The 18,606-nt window shown below is 40.5% G+C and overlaps 1 protein-coding gene across 7 annotated transcripts in view; it reads left to right on the top strand.

The window, feature by feature from the left end:
• The window catches only part of LOC144754122 (butyrophilin subfamily 3 member A3-like), a 600,119-nt gene that overhangs the window by 164,730 nt on the left and 416,783 nt on the right, over positions 1 to 18,606 (top strand). For 5 of the 7 annotated variants that reach the window (XM_078641692.1, XM_078641691.1, XM_078641694.1 and 2 more), the window contains exon 8: positions 13,789 to 13,809. The exons of the other annotated variants lie outside the window; for them this stretch is intronic. In XM_078641692.1, the coding sequence (XP_078497818.1) occupies positions 13,789 to 13,809 (21 nt within the window). The remainder of the gene's footprint in view (positions 1 to 13,788; positions 13,810 to 18,606) is intronic. 7 annotated transcript variants of the gene reach the window in all.

Raw genomic sequence — 18,606 nt, 5'->3', positions numbered from 1 at the left:
GGACTGCATTGGCTATGACTAAATATGGATATGATTCTTATGCCTTTATAAGGATATTATTTGTTATAACCACATAAGGGCATGAATCAGGAATATTTGATTAGGGTCCTAGATACGTTTACAACACCCACTCCACGTATTATGTCAATCATTACTAAAATACTAAGCAATACTTAACATATAACGATGCATGTGTTTTCCAACCCACCCCAAAATACATAAATTGCATTTGAAATGGCATATGGTATATACACGAAAATGAGTATTTGTACTGTACGGTTTTCAAGCAGTAGTATCATTCAGATAATGCATACATAAATATTGGCTGAATGAATTGTGAAAATTACATTTATGAAATGGCTCTTAATACAGAAAAGATGTCGAGACCATTTCATCACATATTTATAAAATACTGTACATGTGCTAGAGGCTGAATCAAAATAATGTCTCTAGAGTTTCAAAATAGAAGTTCTGTTCTCTAAGAATAGTTCTACTTCAAGCAGTGTGCCATGTGCCAGAAAAAAGGTAAATATTTTGGAAATGGAAAAATAATTTCGCTTTCAGGGGAAAATATAGTTCCAATTGTTTTCAGTATTCTTGTTTATAAACACTGAAGGACAAATTCAGAGTTCAGGGAACGCTGTGTGCTCGTTGTTTTTAAAAGTTATTCTCGGGAGAACATCAAATCAGACAGGCTTGCGAAGAATTGGTCTACAACAGTAGGTGAAAGTTCGACCAAATTCGAAAAAGCTGAAATAGTGCATATGTGAGAATCATTGCTATCATCGATGTCTGGATCAGCAATGCTCACGGAAGGTTGTACCTGTGTGGTGCTGCTTTCATCTCGTACTTCACCGCCACATAATCGTAATAGTGAAGTCTCAATGAATGCCGTCATCAGAATAGGTAGTCGCTGGGGACAACACGTTGCCTGAGCCGTTACCGAACCAAGCAAAGTATCGATATCCATGGGTACTGCTGATGGTAGTGTAAGATAGACGTCCAACACGCATTCTTCTCCGCATAGCAGGCATCGAAGCACAGGTAAGATGCAATCTTGCCAGATTGGTCTGAACGAAAGAAACCAGGTAGTACTCAGATCTCTTAGCCCGGCAAAGCCGAGGACTTTAGTGATCTGTTCTCGGTATTGTATAGCCACAATTGTTTCTTCCATTGTAACCTGAGTTTTATCTATGGCTTGACTTGCCATACCGGAGCAGAAGGAACAAAAATAAAATTCCTGCTACGAGTCCCAAAAGAAGAGGCAGTCCGCCAAATACAGAATGCACAAAATTCGGGAAGATGCCCAGAACTGTTTCAAAGGGTGCTAACAGTCCTGAAAAAATGGTCTTAAATACATGGGCGATGACACTGGTATCAGACATGTTTAAAATTTGACCTAACATTTCTACGAATTGTACGGGGCGATTTGTCGATAATAGGGAATGTATCTCTGCCGCTGTCCTTGCAACTTGCAGATCATATGTTTCTTTGGACGAGGTTAAAGGCACAGTTGTCTGTAAAAGAATAGACTTCATTCTGCTTAAAGTATCAATTCGAATAGAAGAGATATTCATAGAAGGCCATATTGCTGCCTCCTTGTCTGGTTTGCTGTTTGGATACGATACTTGCATACAGCAAATGACCCTGGAAGTAACGCTCACGAGATAGGCTAATCCTGGCACCATGCCACAACAGCTGCGGTCATTTTTTACAATGTAGCTGCCGTTGGAAAACAGTCTGAAAAAAGGCTCTATCTGTGTTGCAGGAGTGCCATGCAGGTGACATGAAAGGTTATTTGATGAACCTTTGCAGGCTCCATGCAAGTTAATACCTTGACACAGAAGTGTACCGCTTAGTGCATTTTTACAGTTATTACCACTAATAAATACCTCTTTTTTCCCTTCACTATAACATTTATGTGTATAAGGTAGTTTCCAGGTTGACTTGATGTATCCTTTACCCAACCTTTCATACAGGCCTGCTGCTATATATTTTTGGCAATATTGAAACTGGAAAGTTGTTATCGGAATTGTAATTGTACCATGTATTATCCATTCAATGACAGGTCTCGCTGACATTGTCTGTGGTAATCTCTCAAGTTTTTCAGTGCTCAGAATCGTATAGTCTGCTCCTTTTTGTGCCAAACTGATTTGTTTATCAGTAAGGTTAAAGATAGAAAATAATGACGTTTTGTTGATTAGACGCCATGGCACGTGACCTGAATGCAGATTTTGTAACGTCCAGCCTAGCTGTACAATAGAACGTAATTGGGACTGGCCATGTTGTAACATTAGCAAGTCCTGCTCTATTATATCAATAGCAGATGATACAATGCTGTCCAGTGAATAAATTATGGAGGACAGAGTCGTTAACCCATTGTCCACTACAGACAGTGATTTTTCCAAATTAATACGATCAATTTCTCGTATTTTTTCTGCAGTTTCAATTTGCATTACTTTCCAAGCCTCGTTGTAAGCTGCGTATATACCGGCGTATATGAAACGTTTTTGACGCTGTTTGCCAGGTCCCAATATGAAATCTCGCAAGTCAGCACCTTCTTTAAGTAAAGTTAAGTGTTGCTTAATTTCAGGCAGTATGGATTTCTGTAGCCACTCAAGGCATAGGTTTCCTACACTATGGCGTCGATTCCGATCCGGTAAAAAGCGCTCCGAATCGTCGTCCGGAGCATTTTTTTCCGTACGAATGGTACCCGTAACCGTCCCCGTACGAACGACGTAGTACGATCCACACCCGATACAGCTATCCGTACGAATCGTACCAGAGACCGTACAAATTAAATTCCCGTACGAATCGCCCTCGGAAGCCGCTGTACACGACGTTTAAACGGTTCGCGGCTGCTTTTTACGACCCGGCAAGTACGACCCGGGAGCTGGAAACTGTCGTACAGTCAGAGTTCGCCCCGAAACAGGTACGGAACGGCCCCCCCGGGTCCGGCACGTACACCCCATGATCGCAGGGGTACGCGCCGTACACCTGCGATCATGGGGGGTACGTGCCGTACCCCTGCGATCATGGGGGGTACGTGCCATACCCCATGTACGCTGGGTGTACGGCACGTACCCCCCATGATCGCAGGTGTACGTGCCGTACCCCTGCGATCATCGGGGGTACGTGCCGTACCCCATGTACGCTGGGTGTACGGCACGTACCCCCCATGATCGCAGGGGTATGGCACGTACCCCCTATGATCGCATTTGTACGTGCCGTACCCCTGCGATCATGGGGGGTACGTGCCGCACCCCATGTACGCTGGGTGTACGGCACGTACCCCCCATGATTGCAGGGGTACGGCACGTACCCCCATGATCGCAGGTGTACGGCGCGTACCCCTGCGATCATGGGGTGTACGCGCCGTACGGTGTGTAGGTGATCGTGCGTTTTTCCGTACGAATCACCCTTACCTGACGTGGACCGTACGAACCGCGTCCAGGTAGTCCGATCGGGATCGTAATCGTCCGGTCGTACGGCATCCGTACGAGTCGTACGGAAACGGCTCCGGATGCGAGTCGTACGGACGGTGATTTTGACCGGATCGGAATCGACGCCCATATGTTGTAACTATCCCTGGATGTTGTCTCTGGGAATATCTTGGGTCTGGCCTGGTCTGTTTGAACCCCTGTGTTTTGTTCAGGAATCTATCTTGACAGTTATTAGTGTCTGTGGGCTAGATCAACCATTTTCTCCAATCAGGATTTGTTCTGTTTTGGTGTAAAATATGGGATACGTCTATCTCAACATCTGTAGTGCTATTACTATCAGGCATTGGTTTTGGAATAGACGGGTTGTTTAAGTCTTTTATCTTGGCTAATTCAAGACAGGTTGTTTGTTGAATGGTGTCATTCAGGAATATTATCTTTTCTGGGGTCATACAGGCTCTAAATAATGATTCTAGACCTTGTACCTGCCAATCTTTTGTACCCCAGATGGTTTTTGTCTCAATGTTGTTTTTCCAAAATTCAAAACCAAATGTAGACATTTTTTCATAGAATTCTTCAGAATAAATCAATTTAGTATTTGTCAACATGTTTTTCATTCCTGTCTGATTTAACATTTTAAAATAAAACGTTTCTGGATCAGTTGTATTAAACCCTGAGAAATATGGGAATTTCTCATAAAATGTTTTCGAGCTGCCTTTTGGCGGTGTTGGACAATGTTCCCATTGGTTATAACTAAAAACATTTCTAGGATTAGCAGATTTATGCAAATAGTGATGACCATAATGATTATAACAATACATTTCTCCATAATTTGATGAGCCTTCTAAATAATCATGCTCTGTGAATTTTGCTGACATTTCTAAATCTGACATCATAATATTAATATTTTCAAAGTCCCAATCATCAGAGAAAGTACTTGGTGATACAAAGTCACTTAATGAAACCTTGAACTGATGTGGATATTTCACGAGTTCCACCGGGCCATAGATTTCGTAATCCGTTTTGTCCCATGCTACACACCCAGGAATAGCATTTGCTGTGATGTTCACTGATGGCAGTTTTCTTTTTTCAATGTGAGAAGATCTGTGAGGTTTTAGGGCCAAGTTGATGTTCTGGCTTGCTGTGTTCATTGTACTATATTTTCCATCAATAAATCTACACAAAAATAAAATCATGATGAGCCAAAGTAGAAGGAAAAGTACACCTAACACAATCCATAATTCAATCCATGGTGAAATCAGATATGTTTCTTTGAGTTGATGAAATAGTTCAGTCAATTTTTCTTTCAAAGTTTTTGTTGCTGGCGTTTCTTCATGGTCACTTGGATCATCCGAAAAGTCATCGAAATTGATGAAGTAGCCAGATGCAGTTCTGTCAATTGTTGGAATTGCTTTCGGATTTTTATTAATCTTTGGATATGTATGTTCAGAGGCTACATCATTGTAGACTGGTGTTTCTTGATGAACTGTTGCAATTTGGGTTTCAAGAGGCACAAGTTCCATGGCTTTGTTGCATAGTCCTTTTTTATTCACTGCAGATTTATCAAATGTGATTAGTCTCTCAGTTTGAACCTCTTGGATTGTAGCAAGGTTTGGTCTTCTGCTACTTCTTGGGAGTCCACTGGGCCTACTACTTATTATTGGCCACATTATTGTGGTTTTACCAGGTCGATTGATACAACTCTGTTCTCCTTTTTACCAGCAAGGGGCGGTAGTACTACTGATCTTGTTCCACTGATAGCTAAGACAGGTACTGCATTTCTGTAAGAAGGCCCAAATTCCTTCTTCACCGCGATCTTTTCTCTGACCAGATCCCCAATCTTTGGAATCCAGACAGGTCTTGCTGGGACAGGTGGTTTGTCTTCAGTGGCTGTTGGCTTTAGCTTTGTGTTACTTAGACTTCTTCTTGTTTCATTTAAGTCCTGTAAAACAGCCAAACGATCTTTGATATCAAATGTTTTTTGTTCCACCACTGAAGTGTGACGATCAAGGTCATGAATGATCATTCTGGTACCAAACAAAAGTTCGTATGGAGTGATACCTCCCAGAGAATTTCTTGGCAGATTATTAAGACTACGTTGGAAACTTGTTAGATGTTTCACCCACCCGTCACCCGAACCTAATACCCTCGCTGTTATAGATTGCTTTATGTCCCGTTTTTTTCTCTCCACTACCGCATTTCCCTCGGGATGAAATGGACTAGAGTACCGCAATGCAATGCCCATGCTGGCCATGGCCTCCTTGTAAGCTCGAGAGCTAAACGCAGGACCCTGGTCAGAATGTAGCATGCCAATTGCGTATGTGCCGATAAAGACTCGCAAATCTTTTATAACAGTTCTGGCGTCAGCCGAGCGCTGGGGCCACATCTAAATGAATCTCATCTTAATAATTATGGGATCGCCTTTTTTCCATCTGGATTTTTGCGTATAGATAGCCTAATGCTTTCTATTAGAGGTGTCCGAGCTGGTGTCTGGTCCGGTTCACAACTGCGATCTCTGTTGCAGTCCTGACAATTCATTGCAAAGTTGTAAATTTACACGTTCATCCCCGGCCACCAGTATTGTGATTGTAATTCTATTAGAGATTTCAAGATCTCTTGGTGCCTCAGACCCATTCCAATGTGTGCTTCTTGAATCAAGTAATCCCTCCGGTTCGTGTTTGGAATTACTCTATCCCCCACTCCAGGGATTCGAGCAAACGGAACGGAGTTCGCATCAATTATGTATATATTTCCGAGTGGATAATTTAGAGGTAACGCCGCATGGTTGCCTTCCATTGAGGCTTTTACTGCTAGTAGCGTTTCACTGTCTATCTGTTTTTTAGTACGCTTTTTTGTAGCTACGGAAGCCGGTTTGACAGCTGCCGCTGTGGCTCTGTTAGCCAATGAATTCCCTGCAACGTGAATGCCATCACGTTGATGACTCAGTGTATGTATCACGTGAGTCTTTTGTAGTTCTTTCTGCAAACCAACTATTTGTTCCCAAAGTTTTTTATGCTTTATTGTGGCACCAGTCTCATCTTTGTAACCGTTTTTGATCCATGTCTGCATGTCATTATTGTAAGAGTGGACGCAGTAATGCAAATCGCACACTATTAGTGTGGGGAATACGTGATCGGCATTTTCAAGCGCCATCTTTAAAGATCTTATTTCAGCTCGCTGAGCTATACAGTTTCTTATTGATTTCAGTTTTGGTGACCATCGGTCTGAATTTACCTAAGCGCCAGCAACCTTTAACAATCGCGCATGCTGCATTGTAAACTTGTTTTTTCACAACGTAGTGTTGTGCAAATCTGTCCGTGTAGATTACACAGGTGTATTGTTCGAGAGGCAGAATTTCGATCGGCAGAGGATATTCATGTTCGTATTCTAGATCTTCTAGTTTTAATTTTTTTGGATCAAAAGTGTGTTTCAGGTCTTCTGCAGCAAGAGAACTTTCCCATTGTATCCATTTTGGGTCTAATGCCACTGCATTTGGAATGCGTGGTCTCGTTACTGCCTCAAGGGCTGATACTGCTGTTAAAACAGATATGCTTTTGCCTTGAGCTTGGGCTCTTTCTTTCGCTACAGCAGTTTGAACCGCAGTCAGAATTTTTTCAGTAGAACTGAATTTCATTTCAGCTTGTGTGTACAAGTGTGATTTATAAGTTATTGGTACCGTTTCTCCCTCATTAGAGGTCAGGTACGTGAATCCGCATCTTCCTGGGATGACTCGGATTACAAAGTTGCGTTCATTTGCGCGTGTTTGCAGTTTTGTTTTAGTTAACATGTCTGTTTGTAATGTTCGTAAAATTTCTGTGTGTTTCTGAGTCCAATTAATTGGTTCGAAATCAGGTTTTATTAATTAATAGAGAGGTTTAACCCTCTCTGCATAATTTAGAATGTATGTTCTTCCGAAATTCAGGAAACCTAGAATTGATTGTAAGTTCTTCAGCGTTTTTGGAGCTTGGAGTACTGCACATTTCTCTAAGAAATTGTCTGCTAGGCTTTTGCTTTCATTTGATAATTCATATCCTAAAAACAGGACAGTTAGATGGGCAATTCGTGACTTTTTAAAGTTGAATTTATACCCTTCAGATGCGAACCCAAGTATGATGGTGTTCACTCTTTTCAAGTGTGTCTCCAGGTCGTCGTCTGTAAGATAGATGTCATCGACATAGGATAATGACTCATCATCATACATTTGTAGTAGCTCTGTTACCCTGGCTGAGAATAATCCTAGGCTATTCTTGAATCCCTGTGGGGGACGGCAAAATTGTTTTTGTGCCCCCATACAGGAGAAAGCGGTCAAATACCTGCTTTCTGGTGCAATGTTTTGGCAAAAGAAACCATTTGAGATATCTAATGTTGTTTTATATTTTTTGTGCACGATGTTATTCATTGGTGCTGCAATGTGTGAGTTTTGTACTGCAAATGTTTTGCAACAACAGTTTAGGTGTCTGTTGTCCAAAACTAGACGATATGAATTGTCTGGCTTGGAGACAAGAAACAAAGGATTGTTCATTTGTGAGGTGCATGTTTCAATCATCCCCTGATATTCAAGTTGATCTAAGATCTCCCTGACTTGTTTTTTAGCTTCTTGCTTAACAGGATACTGCCTCTGTACAGTTGGTTGATTTTTTAACTGAATTTTATGGTGAGGAGAATCCTCATCCCATCCTACACGATTTTTATATAATGCAGGGGATTGGGCCACTGCCCATTTTCTAGCAAATGTGTATTTTTTATGAATTGGAATTTGATTTGAGAAGGCAGGCATAATCATTTCTTCGCCATGTGGGCACTCCCTGACAAACTCTGGTGGCCAGTCTTTTTCTGCTAGAAGGATATCATAGCCTTTCGAAAGGTTATCCCAAAAGAGACCCTTTATTTTCCTAGTTTTGTCCCCCTCTAGACGTAATGTTATTACATATAATTTATGGGGTATGCTAACTCTGGTGTCTGCAGTTTCCACTTGAATGTATTCATTCATGTCCACTGTCTCCAGAAGATTCATCAGGATCTTCAGAGCTATTGTCACTTCTGCTGTGCTGTCTAGCATTGTCTGGGCCCACTCTCCGTTTTTCAGTTGTGTCCTCAGAATCCTCGGCATGTTTTATTTTAATACTGGCTACCTTCTTTTTTGGAAATTGTAATTTTTTACTTTGATGAGCAGGTTCCTTGTCTTTGGACTTGACGTGCTCTTCTTTGTGTTCTGACCGTCCTCTTCTTTCCGATTTCTGTGAGGAAGTCTGAAAAGATCGAGAGGGACGTGTATCAATATCTTGATATCTATCAGGTTTTCTTAATTTATTCCTATCTCTAAGGTTGTATCTTTTCTCAGAGGGCTCCCTGTGGGGAGACTTGCCTCCTCGTTCTGGAGATCTATCTCTCCATTGAGGAGACCTTCCTCTGGACTGAAACTGTTTTTCTCTGGGAGTAGTTTGTTTGTTACCCTCCCACTTCTTTTTTGAAGTATTGAGATTATTCTTGATAAATGTTTTTTCAGGATTTTCAGTTAGTTGTGGTTTTAGTGGTTTCCCACTCAAACTATCTCTACCTAATTCTTCATAGGATTTTTCTCTGATTCTGGCAAGTTCAAAAGGTTGTTCTGCTATATCTGTTTCTTTCAATTTTTGGCGGATCGTTATACCGTCAAGTGTTAATTGAACCAATTCTCTATATGCTTTTGTTAATTCTTGTAGCTGAACAAAAAGTTCTGCGCCGGACATTTTTTCAATGTCAGGATGTGGTGTATAGCTTGTTAGAACCGGCCATATGGCTCCTGGTCTACCTAGTGGACCGAGCCTGGTAATGTGATTTTGATGTTTTAGGGCGCCATTAAACTAGAGCAGGTGCTCTTGGTATGTTAGTGGAATTTTAACGTCCTCGAACGGAGCGTATTCATCTGGAGATTCCTCTATTTTGTAATAGTGGAAATCTTGTGTCACAGCGTGTGCTGCTGGAATATGTATCCATGAATAGAATACCTCTGTCTGCCGATATTCATGGGCCTCTACCACAAATATGACTGTACCACCTCTTGGTGATAGTCCATTTTCTATAAGTTTAAGAGTTATAGTTCTTCTTACGTTTACCGGAATGATTATAACATTCGGGTCTTCATTTTGGAGACTTGTGTCATCCGCTAAAAGTTGAGCTGCTATTCTAGCTTTCTCCCTTTCATCGTCACTCTCCACCATTTTTACTAACAGAAAGTTTGGTTTGCAGAGCAAGTTTCAAGGAAACAAAGATTAGGTGCACAATATTTTGGAACACTGTATCCTTCAACGTTGACTTAACCAAAAACTAATACATAGGATTCTCATCCCACTAAGTTCTGGCGGATATTAACCTTTCACCCACTCAAGACGTCTATTGGAGTTTTTACGGGAAAAAGGGGTCTGTGTGAAAGGCACGACTGAGTTACTCTAGTATCTTGCATTAGATTATCGCCTTACCAAACATTGGGCGCCATGTAGTGTAGTTCCTATATTCCCAATAGGCTCTGCACATTGGAATAACATAAACGATAGTTTAGACATAGGACTGAGGTCGACTAGGTCTCTATTGAATATGTTAGACTTAATTATGAATGCCAGCTAGCTCAGAGGTCCTTAGAAACTTTCTCGAGTAAACAGGAAGGAGTTAACTTTCCTGAATAGACAAGAAGTATTAGCTTCTGACAACCGCATTAACATGACAACTTTGCTCCCTCCAGAATAAGGAGAATATCTCCAGAGTTGTGTGAAAACAATAGACAACTATTTCACTCAGTCAATCGTGCATGCTTAGTTTCACCAGAGTGCAGAGAAATAGAGAGACGGGCGTTTTCAATAAAAGTTGTTATTTATTGAGCAGTCCTCTTTCTCGTGCAAGAGAAGTGAATTGCCACAATTGCAATACTTGTTATAAAGTAAAGTGCGTACAGTAAAAGGAGTATTATGAAATAATACTGTAAAAGCATTTATATGGTTTCTGAGCCATATGATACTTAAAACGGATACAATATATACATACATAAAATCATTGACTAAATGTACTCAACTGGTGCTTCTAAGATACGCCTACCCCGGTGTACCTATCCTAAGCCTAGTACGTGGGAAGGAGTAAGTGAGCTGCAGTTTAAGTTAAGTTAGTTTTTGCCAAGAATCTGAATCAAGAATTCTCTAGGGATCTAATCAGCTCCGTACCTTGGTTATAGAATGAAGGAGGACTTGTATCTAGTTCTCTGGACTCGATCTCCCAGAAACCCGCAAGGGTGACTGGAAACACTGGGGCTGGATTTCTCGGCAGGAGAAAAGACAGCATCTCTCTCACTGCGTCAATGGGAGGGTCGGCTTCCATCGGCTCTTGCATCAGCTGGGCTTCGGGCAAGTAGATAGCCGCTCTGCTCCAAACCACCGTGTGTTTGCTTAAGGCAACGTTGGTATATTTATACCTGGAAGGTGCCGAGTTTGACGTAAGGTTGGACATAAGACGTCACTAAGAACTTACAGTTCTTTCTGGACTCCAGGAGTTCTTGTTCAAATCAAAACAAAAGCAGGGGGATTACCCGGGCTCCTGGAGGCTCGGTTTGTTTAAAGAACACGTTGTGCTTTCTAGGAGTCTATGGGAGTAGCATTGCCATATTTGGACTGCATTGGCTATGACTAAATATGGATATGATTCTTATGCCTTTATAAGGATATTATTTGTTATAACCACATTAGGGCATGAATCGGGAATATTTGATTAGGGTCCTAGATACGTTTACAACATAGTGTCTGCCTTGAGAGGCTTTGCAGTAGCTACTATGCTGAGATTGGGGCCACAACCTCCCACAGTGCCCCTCTGCACCAGTATGCCAGGACTGGAGTCACTTCCCACGCCTGTCAATTGAAGATGCCAGGTTTTGAGCCACAGTTGGGCACAGACCATGCTCTCCCCACCTTTGGCATATAAAAAGCAGAGGTTCAGAGTAGAACAATCAATTTTGTTAGCATTATTGCACAATCAATCATCAACAGAGTAAATCATTAAAGATAAAAACAACTGGACCCATTCATAAGTTTTGAAGTATTTAGTTTATATTAACAGCATCAAAGGAATATTCGAACAAGTTCTTTGTGTGCATATAGTAAAAGAAAATTCAATTTTCAATGACAATAGCTCCAACTCTAACAAATGTGAGACCTACTGCATTTCGAATGCTTGTTGTTTAATGTTAAAGCAAAATGAGCAAGAACCTTAGGTAGCGTGGCCTATGTTGCTGTTACCTTATTCTTTAATCAGGTGCCTGAGTATACCTTTATTACAGTGTTTAGTAGGGGCGGTGGAATTCCCTACTTGGCCAATCTCGCCCACAGATGGCCTCTGACATTAAGAAATATTGTAAAACCAATGAATGGGGTGAATTAACATGAATAATGGTGATATAAAATTAAAAGGTAATGTGTATGTAGAGTTATAAGTAAAAGGATGTTTTACATTACTGTGGAGCCGTTGTTGATAGCTGACCTTACTCCATGTTTAAGAGGGATGCTATGTTACATTTGAAATTATGTGGCACCACTATGTCAGGCAAAATTAAGTTAAGATATGCTGTTTTGATGTTTAATTATGTAATTAAAGGTGATCCTTTCGAGTTAGAAAGTATGGCGTGTCACGTTCATGTATGACATGATGTTTGCCTTACACTGAAACAAATATTTACTCTCCAAACTTGATGAATAATAGCATTTTTCACTAACCTGAAATGTATCCTTCCAAAACTCATATCATGGCACTTAGAAACTAGGAGAGACTCACTATTTAATGCTCCAGCAAATTAAGCATATCACCTCAAAAAAGCAAGAGGGAGTTAGTTAGTACGATAAGGACTCAACATCGATGTTAGAATTTTTCTTGCTGTTTTCTCTCATCATGAAAATATTTACTACATTTATTTTTATAGTCTGTGTTGTTAACATTCAGATTTTATGTTCTGAGTTACAAGTTTAAAATAAATATTTTTAAATAAATGTCCTGTTGCTTAGTGGTGTTTAGTGTGATATTCATCATTGAAGAGGAGGGGTTGGAGTACACTGTGCCCCTGAACAATCAGATATTGTAATGATTTGGCATTCCCCCATCTCGAGGATGACATAATCAGAAACCCCAATTGGATTTCTTCCATTAAGTATTGGATAATGTTGCTGTGTTTATTAGCTAGCCTGATACCCCCAGTTGAGGATTTATATTTTTATTGTGACTTTAATTTTAACATTTCTTTTCAGTTCATGTTAGATGGATAGCATCTTAGGGGCCGATTAAGATGCCGTCCGTAAAGGCTCTGACCGTCGTGGACCTACCGTACGCTCGGATTACAATCCACAGTTCAGTTTCCGGCATGGTTACAATGCGGGCCTGTTACAATGCGGGCCTGTCCTACATGGAAACCATGTCGGAAAGCGTATTTGGAGGCCCCCAGCAGGGCCCCCTTGTACATGCTGCCTTCAGTTGGGGTCCGAGAAGGCACAAATGTTGCCCGCTATTATGACCTGCACCTTGTGGTAGGCACCTTGAGGTGCCTGTCACAGGGTGCAGGGATGAACAACACCTCACTTTTCTCAATGGGACCTTGTGTTACAGCTGGTTTACACCATTGAGAGAAGGGAGTATGTGACCGAACAGTGTTTGGTCGAATTGTAAGTAGCCGATCGGGACTGCCAACCGGAAGTCGGTCGCTCCCAGGAGTGAGCTGGTGTAGGCCCAACATCATAATGGTCCATTAGTGTAGGATTTGTACAAAGGTAGGTGGGTGAACACTATCCATTTATTTTTCTTCATTGAGAAGGATCTGAAATATTGGCCACAAGTTATACCTTATTGCTGCTGATGGGAGTGGACATAAGCATTATCTAAGGTTACAGCATATATAAGAAATAAATAGAAGAATGAGGCAGAGACAGATACATGATGAAGTGATGGTCTCGTGGTTATAATTTCAAGTAGTAATACAGCACTTTATTCAAAAATATCTTATATACATCACATCATGAAGGCATCATGTAAGCTGAATGTGCGCACAGGTGCAAACTTTTTACACAGCCGCTAAGATGGTGCACAAGGTTGTAGGTCTTGTAATGTTCCAAATGCAGATTCATTTGTTCTGTTCAATCCTGACTGTTGAATGCTCATTATGGTGGGACATTTTCAATCTTATAATTTTTAACATCATACCAGTAATTTTTGTGAGCTGCTTGAATTTAGAGAATTTCACCCGACCATAGTTGCCGTATTATTGAACAACTCTTGAAAGTTTGCTTGTAATTTTTAGTAATGGAGTATTATATCTGCGCAAGTAACACATTTGTTTTCCCCATTTCAGACACATTCCAGAAGGAAAAAGGTATGTGAAATTACATTGAAACAAAGGTGAGGGCAAGGACAAATCTAGTTAAGATAGAGTACATCTGTAGATCGTTACTGCCTGTCTTGCATCATTTGCTTTAAATGAAGTAGAGAATTATATTTTTCTCCACATGGACTATTAGCTGAACTTTGTTTCATTTATACAAGTCCCCTACCCAGTGAGCAAAGGAAGTCCCACTCTGCACCACAACACTAAACACAAAGAAAGACACACATGGATTTTACTTAGGCTTTCCTGTTTTCAGTTTCTATTTTTGGTAAATTCTGGTGGGGTTTTTTCAGTGTTTTCAATATCTTAAAAAACAGTTGTTCTCAGTGGTTACACATTTTCGCGCCACTAAAAACAAGAGAAAATGTGTTTTTCCGGTGTTTATGGAACATTTAGCTTTTATTATTGCTTGCTTTCTGCACTGAAAGAACATGGTATATAGACAGTGTACATAGTGTATATGAGTTCCAAATATATTTTTGCAAATTAATCTTATTGTAGTACACCATACAATACTTATTCAGTGAGTCTTTGGGTCATGTGCGCTCGCTCTTTCCTTCCTTCTTCTGTGAAAAGCCCCTCTCAGCATTCATAGCCCCTTGGGCTGAGAACCATCAGCTAAGGGACACAGTTGGGATGACTCTTTCTTTGATGCCACATAAAGCACGAAATGATAAATATTTGCATTTTAGTTCCTGTGCATAAGAAAACAGTGCACCAGGATGGACTAAAAAGTCAATAGCATCCCTTATTAACTCTGAAGATGGTAAAGATGCTTTCAGCATACCATCTAACAAGTGGCAAGGATCTCCTACAGGAAATCACTTCAGCTCGGGTATCATTTTTGACAGGTCATCACACAACTTTTTTATATACGTAGCTGAATCACTGCAAATACAAACAATATCACTCCAAACATTGTTGAACTTGGAAAGAACCTTTTTTGCAGAGCATTACAAGTGACACGGAGTTCAATGCTTTCCAAAAGTCTGGTGTCATGTTTTCACCACTATCCCAGATGCTTGGTGATATATATATATATACACTTGTCACTATACCTTGCATTGAATGTTTAAAGCCTAAGGTGTTGGCAATTCACCGACTATCAATACTGACCCACTAGAAACTATGGTCTGATGTATTAAGGGTTTTTACCCATTCTCTGTGGGTAAATGTGATGACACATATTAGGAAAGATTTTTTTGAAACCAGCCATTTGACCTATCAGTGAAAGAATAAAATGCAGCCAAAATATCAAATATGAGTTTGATATTTTCTGATTCTCTACAGTTTATACAATAATTAAACTAAACCTAAAACATGAAACATGAAACTAAACCCTGCATCTTTATACCAAAGGCCACAAAACTGAAAAAAGTAAAAGGAAGAAGAAACAACATTTTAGTGGCATCCCTAAACAACAAAACTCAAGCAGAATAATGTTAGCCAGTCTTCCTTACTGCTATAGCTTGTATAACAAAGTTACATTGTATTGACACCTTCAGGAAGAAAAAAAATACTCTTTCACTCTCTTTTTTCCTTTCCTTGAATGGCATTTAGTTTGTGGTTGTGCAGGTGTTTTTTCAGTGTTTATATGTTTTCACCGGTGAGGGATATTTATCTTTCAGTGGGGTTTTATCAGTTATTATAGGTTTAAACCTAAAACTCCACAGCCTAATTTTACTCAATTTAGACTCTTCAACTCCATCTTGAAAATATTCATAAATGACCATTTCAAATTCATAAATCATTCATTCGTTATTTAAGCAGACATATCTAAAGAAATAATTTCCAAATGATAGTATATCTAAAGAAAGAATTTCCAAATGATAGCAGTTTTTTTACATCGTTTTGAGGTTTAACGTATCTGAACATTTTGTTTGTTACATATCTTTGAAACCTTTTTATAAACTACATTGAATTTATTACTAAACTAGACCCTCTAACTATTGTAGTGCAAGGCAGCTAAATGTCATATACATCAAAAAACCATGCCAATAATTGAAGGCCTCTAGAAAAGTATATTAATTGTAAATGAGTTAGGTAAGTTTGAAATACATAAACTATATATGCCTATATGAACAGAAATATCCTATGTATATCACATCTTCAGAAATTTTGCAAAAACTAATAAGAATATTTAGAAAATCATCCCAGATATATTATACCTCCCTTTCTGAGTTTTCTTTCTCTGTCTAGTTTCCCTAGTAGGCAATGTAAAATAAATTGCACATCCTCAAAGCGAGATTAAGTTAGTCTTCTCTATAGATTCTCAATCAAACAATCAATTAGGTAATTTTTATAGCGCGCTACTCACCCGGAGGGTCTCAAGGCGCTGGGGGGAAGGGGTCCGTTACTGCTCGAAAAGCCAGGTTTTGAGTTGCTTCCTGAAGGAGAGATGGTCCTGGGTCAGCCGTAGGTGGATGGAGAGGGAGTTCCATGTCTTGGCCGCCAGGAAGGAGAAGGATCTTCCTCCGGCGGTGGCTCTGCGAATGCGTGGTACGGTGGCGAGGGCGAGGCTGGTCGATCGCAGCTGGCGGGTGGGCATGTAGAAGGTGAGGCGGTTGTTGAGGTACTTGGGTCCCAAGTCGTGGAGAGCCTTGTGTACATGGGTGAGGAGTCTGAATGTGATCCTCTTGATGACGGGGAGCCAGTGCAGGTCTCTCAGGTGGGCGGAGATGTGGTTGTTACGGGGGTGTTCCTGGACGAGTCGTGCGGGGGCGTTCTGTATGCGCTGGAGTCTTTTCTGTAGTTTGGCAGTGGTCCTGGCGTAGAGGGTGTTCCCATAGTCCAGTCGGCTGGTGATGAGTGCCTGGGTGACCGTCTTCCTAGTTTCGGTGGGAATCCAACGGAAGATAGGTGATGTAATTAAAGCAAAAGGTAAGTTTATAAATTGAGCAATAATAGATGTATCTTCTGGAAAAGCGAATTTAATGATGCACCTCGCCTTGGTGGCCACAAATACCCTCCCCTATTATTTGCAGACAACACCGTTCTGATCTCGAAAACCGCTAGTGGACTACAATGTTTGGTGAATACATTTGAAGACTTTTGCACTGAACTGGGGCTTGTAATAAACCATTTTATGATGAATTTTACGGCCTTTAGCCCTCACAAAACATTTAGGTGTTCGATAAAGATGGAGAGGTTGACCTCTGGATAGGGTATGTGAGTTTGACTCTTTGGGGGTTAGTTTAATCAGATCTATGTTATTGCACCACAGGTTGAGAAGAGCAGCCTAAATTTAACTCAGTTCTCAGCTGCAATTGTAAGACATCATAGGATATCCCGGAGCAGGTATATTTCTCCTGCACTTAAGGTGTACAGCGCTAAAGCAGAGGGCAGTGCCCTGTGTGGGGCCGAGTATGGGCTGCTTCAAATCTGACTAAACGTGCAGTAGCAGAGAATACATTCTTGTGAGCACTGCCTCACCTCCCAAATAATACTCCGCTAATGCCACTAAGACAAGATATTGGTCTCAATTCAATGACACATGAGGGCCAATTGAGGCTGTTACTTTATTAGAGAAGGTTAAAACACTCTGCAGACCTGTACGACCATCGTAGAGTCTTTTTTTTTTACAGAGATTTATATAGCACAAACTTGACCCAAATCGGGTATCAGAGTGCTTTACATAGCACCAGTTGCATTACATGAAGACAGATTCATTTTTGTTAGGCACAGGGAGATTAGGTGATTTGCCCAGAATCACAGGATGTTCAGCGTCATTACCAAGCCTCAAACCTGGTTCCCAAGATTTGAGGTCAACTGCCCTAACCGTTAGGCCAAATCCTCTCCCCGAGTCTTGGAGGACGTAGTATCACTAGACAGTTGGGGTAAGATTAAGTGGTTATCTTACATCCAAAACCTGATAGTACAAGTCAGTTTAGGGGACTATTGGTCCTCCTCAGCATTAACAACCTACCTATCCAACACTACACTTATGGATGCATTATGGGACCATGTGTACTCCATCGAATTCCAGAATGTATCCGAAGGGTTGCTTTCTTCCCTTTTTTCAATTTTAAACTTGATTTTCAATTCGAACCCTTCTTGCATTCTATTAACCTATTAGCTGCAAAGTCCCTTTACCTTAAGTTCTACTATGGCGCTTTACCATTAAAGTCTTTACTAGCAAAGTGGAACTGTTTGCCTCCATTAAGCACTGTATGTCGAGTTTACCAACAGTCAGAGGAATCACTAGAGCACGTTCTTTTAAAAACATGGATCATCCCTTCATATAAGCAATTTGGATGCCACCAGATGGTTCCTCCGTGCAGTAATTTAATTTAATTTAATTTAATTGCGGGTTTATATAGCGCTAGGAATCGACTCCCGGAGGAGTATCTCCACGTACCTTCCTTGGAGATGGTTCCTCAGGTGCAGATAGCTGGAGTGATTGGCAAGACTGGCTACCGCATTATACCCTCTCTTTGTCTCAGGTTCCCAGTACGTATGTGTTTGTTATATGACACTTACCTGTGGTCTCCTTTATTTGTTGTATTTTAACTATATCTCTTTTCAAATGCCCATTGTAACTAATTATAAAGTATTTCTTGTCACGTTCTTATGGGGATTTTGACAATTTAAAGGTACACTCCCACCAATCATTGAAATTTTGTAACAGCATGACACAGCGCCGTGTTCTGAATTGAGTTTTTCTGTCTCTAGTTTTACATATGTACTGTATATATTTAGTATATATATTTATGTACTTTTATGGTTGAAAACATTGAACAAAGTGTTTGATGATGAAATATTTTACACATCCTGAAAACAAGATTA

This window comes from Lissotriton helveticus, chromosome 5_1 (genome assembly GCF_964261635.1).
Source record: "Lissotriton helveticus chromosome 5_1, aLisHel1.1, whole genome shotgun sequence".
Taxonomy (NCBI): domain Eukaryota; kingdom Metazoa; phylum Chordata; class Amphibia; order Caudata; family Salamandridae; genus Lissotriton; species Lissotriton helveticus.
Note: the sequence above shows the minus strand (reverse complement) of the source record. Positions and strands in the feature narration are given on the sequence as shown.